Below are 6,524 nucleotides of genomic sequence, written 5' to 3'. Positions count from 1 at the left end.
ATTCAGACTTTTTTGGTGATTTGTCAAATATTTCTTGGGTTTTAATAATGGACTCTTAGAAAACTCTACTTTGGTTTTGTATATGGGGCCCCAAGAAGCTGAAAAACTGTTCCCATCTCTCTGGAATGAAGTGAGAGAAGACTGGCTGTCTGAGCCAGTTAAGGACTTAACTGGATTGGGGTGGGAAAGTGAGAGTGAAAATAGTGAATAAAGTAGATAAGAACTAAGAAATTAAAGTTAATGCCTTTTACTCTTTCCTTTTTGTCTGTTATACCCTGTACATAAGCCCAACAAGGGAATAAAGGGAGCATTAGAAACTCAGAGGGATTGATAATGAGGAGCTGGGGTGAAATCTTATCTTGATGGCTATTTTGTTTTAACTCCTCCACTATAACAGCCTCTTCAATTTGTTCTCTTTCTCTTTAGAACCAATGAAGCCATCCTTCTGGCACTTTATGAAGCTGTTCATTTAAATCGCAACTTCATCACAGTGTTAGCCCAGGTTGGTTGTATTAAAAACTCCAATCCTTTTTCTCCCTGAATTTCATGCAAATTAACTCCATTGAAAAGCCTTCCTGGCTTTGCCTGTTTAAGCCCTGCTTTGCATTGGTAAGTGGTAGTAACAAAGAGTTGCATCATTTGCCTTTGCTTGTGCTCTCCTCAAGTATGTATGTTTCCATCTGAAGTGGGTCTGATAACATGCAAAGTTAATGGTTTTGACCAGTTTACTGATTCTATTAACCCAAATGAGTTGAGATTACTTCATTTGGCTCACTGGAAATCCCTTGGCATTATCTGCCCATATGAATTTTTATATCAGGCTTTCTGCTTTCTAAACCATTGTGGAATTACAACTGGAGATAAAATAGGCCAAGTTACATATCTTATTATCTCACCAATTTCCAAAGAAGAAAAGTAAAAAATATCCTGTCCAGTGTAAGGTTAACTGTTAACAGAAGAAATGGTCTACAGATATTGAAAGCATGAAGTCACAATACCAGTGCTGGGTCATTTGCCTAAGGGATATAGCCTCAGTAGTTGGTACAGAAGGAGACTAAAAATACACTGAGAACTCAAGTGCTCCATTGAAATCTGTCTTAAAAAATTGATAAAGCGTTTTCATTTTAAAGCCAGATTGTTTAAAATATGTATGAAGTTTCTTTTAAAGGAGAGTTTTCTTATGCTTTTTTTCTCAAAGGGCAGATGTGTATGGGATCCACTGAGATTGAGTTTAACAACAACAAAAAATGTCATACTTGAAAAGCAGTGTGTTGGTTTGGGGTCTGGTTAGGAGGACATTTATCATTTCACAATTGATAAGAGACTTTATTTACCATTCTCACTGTTTCTTGACTGCTCTCTGAATTCTGTAACTGATATTAAAGAGAGGTAAAGGCTAGTAAAGCTGTTGGGGAGAAGGGAGTAAGTTGCAACTCAGTTTAATTCTTAAGAACTGCTGTGGCAGGGATGGCTAAGGAAGGTCAGGGACAGAGGAGTTATCTTTTTTGGTTCCCACTGGATATCTTCCCCATGTCTTCACCTTTCCACCCCACACACTCTTATTTGTTGTGAAACAGGCAGGCTGCCATCTGCATAGCTCTTTTTATAGTACCTGTTATTCCCTTGGTTCACTTGCATTTATTGTCAACTTTGTGGTCATCAGAATAGTCTATAGATGTATTTTAGGTTGATCTGATAAAAGTAGTCCTTTCCAAGGTTTAGATAGGACTGCTAATGCTCCCTTTTTTGTAGCATAATCCTGCATATTTGTTTACTCCAGTGTCTTTTTTGTATGGTTCTGCAGAAATACTTATATAATGGTAACTTAGTTGCTTTAAAAAACTAGCCCACAGAACAGTTAGAGTTTAGCAAGCATCCACAGTAATCAGATAGTCATGAGAACTAGATGTAGAAGCGGTCCCCCCTCAGTGAGCTTTCTGTCTTTGAGGCCAGGAATACCAGAAAGGATATTAAGCAGATAGTACTCAGAACTGGATTTTCTCTTTCAGAGTCATCCAGAAATGGGCTTGGTGACAACCCCTGTCAGTCCTGCTCCAACAGCCCCTGCCACACCACTTGGGACCACGCCACCCTCCTCCGATGGTAAGCTCACTATCTCTTTCGCTTTGATTCATATGATCTTTTAAGGTGAGCATAGCTGTGTTGAACAAATGACACAGTTGTTTATTCTTTCACATAAGAAATGACCTGAAATACTATCCTTCAGGACTTTTGAAGCTCTAAAGAAAACTTTGGAAAAGATAGTGAAGTGCTTTTCTCTTTGTAAGGAGCTACATAACTCCAGCTTGTCCTCAGGGAATGGTTGTAGAATCATGGAATGCTAAATCTTAAAAGGACCTGAGAGGTCAGTGATGTCTGTCCTGCCAAACTATGAGGATACAAGTATGAGGATACTTGTCCTGCCAAACTATGAGGATACTTGTAAGGTTCAAATGAGATGTGTTATGAATATTTCACTAAGATAAATATAAAATGATAATGTTATCTCATGTTACCATTTGACAAATGAGGGAATTGAGGCCAGAGAAATAAGTGGTTTGCTTAAGTTTAATGAGAATTGAGATTAAGAATCAAGATATGGATCAGGGCAGGAACCATGTCTATTTTTTCACTGCTCTCTGCCCAGCATAGTGCCTAGCATGGGTATTGCTTACTAAATAGTTGTTGAATAAATGCATGAGAAAGTGAGCCTGAGATTTACTCACTGTTATGTGTCAGCAGGCCACTATCAGTTAGAGAATGACAAGCTTTGACTGTATTGTAATTGGGAGTTTGGTGGGTATTTAAGACTTCTCTCCCTGAAAAATAATAAAAAACATTTTTCTTTATAAATCTTGTGGCTGGAACTTAAGGAAAAAGGTAACAGAAGAGAAATTATGTATCTTGCACAATAAACTTTGTGTCACCTGCATTAGTTCTATTGCAAGCAGAGTGTGTTTGATGGAATACTTTAACCAAAAAATAGTCTTCATTAATACTTGATGTTTTGCCTCAAATGTTAACCTGATTTTTGGTAAAGAAGTACAGAAAATCTAACTTTGATCCTTTCTTTGTGCCTCCCTACTGTCTGTATATGAAGTGATCTTTAATCTGCTTTCTCTCTTAAATTTTCATAATCACACTGTAGCAGTAGCATTTCAAAGTAGTACTAGCAGTATTGGTTAGAAGCATGACAGGGAGGTGCCATTGGTATTCAAGTCTGTGGTAGCAAATTGGATTTGTTTAAAATTGAAAGCCAAATTCCAAAATATCTTAATTAGAAAGAGCAAGTAGTGAGGATTGCCTACTTGTCTCTCTGCTTATTCAGGTCACTGAGTAATCCAATGAAAATACTGTTCTTTCTCTTTAAGGATGAAGCCTGCCTGGTTACCATGGATATCAGAAGCTATATATATATACATATATATATGTATATGTATATCTGAGTTCCATGTGATGTTGGGGTTTGGCTGCTTCAGAGAAACTGCCTTTCAAACTGTTCATTGTGAACACTTCCACCCACACGCTTGATTATGCAATGGCAGGATTTGTGCTTGCTTACCTACAACTAGTGAGCTTTTATTTTTTCTAGTGGAGAGATGGAGTCAGCCCACTTTCAATTGACTGTCTCCCTTGACAAAGGCTGCTGGGAAGAATTATGAAGCCAAAGATCAAGGAAAAACTTACTTAGGAAGGAGATTTTAATTTGTGAGGGATTTTATTCTCTCTTATTTTGTTCTTTTTCCTCCTTCTAACTCATTTGTGTTCTGTGGGGGTACTAAATATTATAACCTTGTTTTTAGGTTTTGGTTTGTAATTATAGTGGTGCTCAGCAGCCCAGTTATATTTAAAGGTATGTCACTGGAGCCATTGTTTTTAAAAGCCAGCAGTTTAGCTGTAACATTTGTTCTCAGCTCAGACTTGACATTTGACAACTCAGCCTTGGCATGAGACTTTCTGGTAAACTAAAAATACATATACTGCTATATCTCTACATATTATGTAAGACAGTTTTCCAGTTATTGTTGTGTGTGAGTGGGAAAAAAAGTCCCACTTACCAGTTAGATGCCTCTCTATATTAGACAAAGGAATGATGATGGTCTCTGAGTTTCGGAATAGGCTGTTGTTTGAAATGACAGTCTCAGGTCATTTACCCATAACATGAATTCATACCTTTTAGTATTTCAATATAAAAATATATTCATCTTTTATTAATTCTTATGGATTGAACTGTGTGAAAGCACCCAAGGTTTGGGCATGCTAATTTCTTCTCATAAAGCTTTTTGCTCTGCTTGCTTTGTATTATAGATCCATAATATGCAAATGTTTCCCATTGTTAATAAATGTTCTCTGCATACATTGTAATAACTCCAGAGAGATCCATTATGGTATCAATACGTATAAATAATATCCCAAACTCAGCTGAGAATTCATGAGTTGAAATACAGTAGAAAGCTATAGGTTCTCTAGCTTGTCTGGACGTCCCATCGTGAACGTCTTTTTACTTATATATAGTGTCTTGATGTAAAAGCACTTAATGAGATGTCTAAGTCTAATTTAAAATCTTAGAAACTTGGGAAATCTCCAAAAGGCTGTTCTCTGTGAGTTAGCCCTGGTCTGGTTCCTCAGTGTTCACTGGGACTGTAGCTCAGAAAGTGAGGGCAGTGGTGGGGGTAGTTTCTCTTGGAAACAGCAAGCAGCTGGGTATATAAGACTCAGTTCCCAGACTGTCCCAATCAATAATGTCCACCGATTTTCAGTCTAGTGTTCCTTTTTAGGTTCCCTTTCCTGTGGGGTAAGGAATTAAGGAGTAGAGTTTGAATGTAGTTGTGCCTTAACTTTTTTCTCTTCCATCTTGGGTATTTCTAGTTTAAAGGCTTATTCTCAAAATTGAGCAAGATTTCTCCTTATTAGGAATGAATTGTCATTTATTTTAAGCAGGAGACTCATCTAAGCAAGGCTCATATATATTCAGTACAGATCTTTCTCTTAGGTACAAATCAAAGTGCCTTTAAGAAGGGCGCTGAATGCTTTTGGGTTACTTGGAGCTAGAAAAATCAAAATACCCTTTTTAGGATGTTGAGAGAAAAGCACTGTTCCTGGAGACTGGCCCTTCTAGTTATGAGAGAAGGGCTTCGGGCTTAATCTTGGAAGTAGGAAGGGCTCTAGAGGCCTAGGAAGGCTAGATAAAGTTTTTATGATAAGCACTTGGTCCTCCCTCTATTGTGGATAAAGTTTATTTAGTGATTTTCTTGTCTGCTGGCAAATTGTCTATGTCAGTAGAAGTTGTAGTATAGGCTAATTGCATTTCATTGTTCTATTGCAGTTATAAGTTCTGTGGAACTCCCACTGGATGCAGATGTACAGACCAGTAATCTACTGATAACCTTCTTAAAGTATAGCTCAATTGTCATGCAGGACACCAAAGGTAAGGCATGCTACTATGGGGGCTCAGGAAGCAAGAGGTGTGGCAGGCAGCTATTTATCTAAAATCAAAAGGCAATATTAATACTTTGAAGCTTTGGCAAGATGAACTGTTGTTGGCGCCTCCTGTGCAGGGCAATGGCCTTGATTACTGGAAAACAGTGATTTTTTTCACTGCCAATTGGCAGTTAGGTGGTGTTGGAAAAACCTGGAGCTGGAGGGGAGTGCTTTGAAATAGAACAGGGAAAAAAAAGGTCTCTACAAAAACTAGCAAGTCGTCTTAGCAGATTTTGGTAAGTAGATGCAAACTCTTTTGTGTAGGAAGTGGAGGGAGTAGCACGTTTCAGGGAATTCCCTTTTGAGGACAAGAACTGAAAGCACCAGCTTATGGTGAGAATTCGAGGACCGTTGTACAGAGTACAGTAGGAAAGGTGAGATTCAGAGAGACTGTGTTCCTTAACACTTAAAATAGAAGTGTCAGTACCTATCCCAGAAATGCAGAGTGGAAAGTTGGAGAAAAATGGATGCTGTAAAAGTTTGAGTTTATCCTGTCTGGTGTCATGTTCTTCCTATTTATGATTTTTCTATGTTCTTTTTTTTTTTTTAATGCCTACAGCACCTGGTCTTCCTAGGTGGTCTCCCATGCAAGTACTAACCAGGCCCGACCCTGCTTAGCTTCCAAGATCAGATGAGATTGGACACGTTCAGGGTGGCATGGCCATAGACTTTTCTATGTTTTTTTAATTGGTGGTAGGGTAGTAGAATACTTGGGTTAGGAGTGAGAAGGGATTGGGAGGAAATCGGCGAATTCTACTGAGTATACATCTCAGGTTTGTTTTTTTAACTCAGTTTTTTTTTTTTGTACTGGATTAATGAGTGTTCACAGTATTTCTATTATTTTTTTATTGTGATAAAATAGACATAAAATAAAATTTACCATTTTAACCATTTTTAAATATACAGTTTAGTAGCATTAAGTACATTTACATTGTTGGGCAATCATTACTACCCTCTCCTAAATTCTTTTCATCTTGCGAAACCGAAACTCTGTACTCATTAAACACTAACTCTCCATGCTCCATATTTTCCCCTTTCCCTAG

At 37.8% G+C, this 6,524-nt stretch overlaps 1 protein-coding gene and 1 non-coding gene across 2 annotated transcripts in view; one reads left to right on the top strand and one right to left on the bottom strand.

Moving 5' to 3' along the window:
• Window positions 1-6,524, top strand: part of CUNH10orf76 (chromosome unknown C10orf76 homolog) — a 150,639-nt gene that overhangs the window by 31,437 nt on the left and 112,678 nt on the right. The window contains exons 14-15 of the mRNA XM_023522538.1: window positions 2,010-2,103; window positions 5,327-5,428. Coding sequence (XP_023378306.1) covers window positions 2,010-2,103; window positions 5,327-5,428 — 196 coding nt within the window. The remainder of the gene's footprint in view (window positions 1-2,009; window positions 2,104-5,326; window positions 5,429-6,524) is intronic.
• LOC111731069 lies at window positions 6,032-6,150 on the bottom strand. Its single transcript, XR_002776949.1, has one exon. It is a non-coding gene; the product is annotated as a 5S ribosomal RNA (ribosomal RNA).

The sequence above is a fragment of the Pteropus vampyrus genome, unplaced genomic scaffold (genome assembly GCF_000151845.1).
Source record: "Pteropus vampyrus isolate Shadow unplaced genomic scaffold, Pvam_2.0 Scaffold348, whole genome shotgun sequence".
In the NCBI taxonomy this organism is placed as follows: Eukaryota; Metazoa; Chordata; class Mammalia; order Chiroptera; family Pteropodidae; genus Pteropus; species Pteropus vampyrus.
The sequence above is the reverse complement of the archived record's forward strand: the minus strand, read 5'-3'. Positions and strand labels throughout refer to the sequence as shown.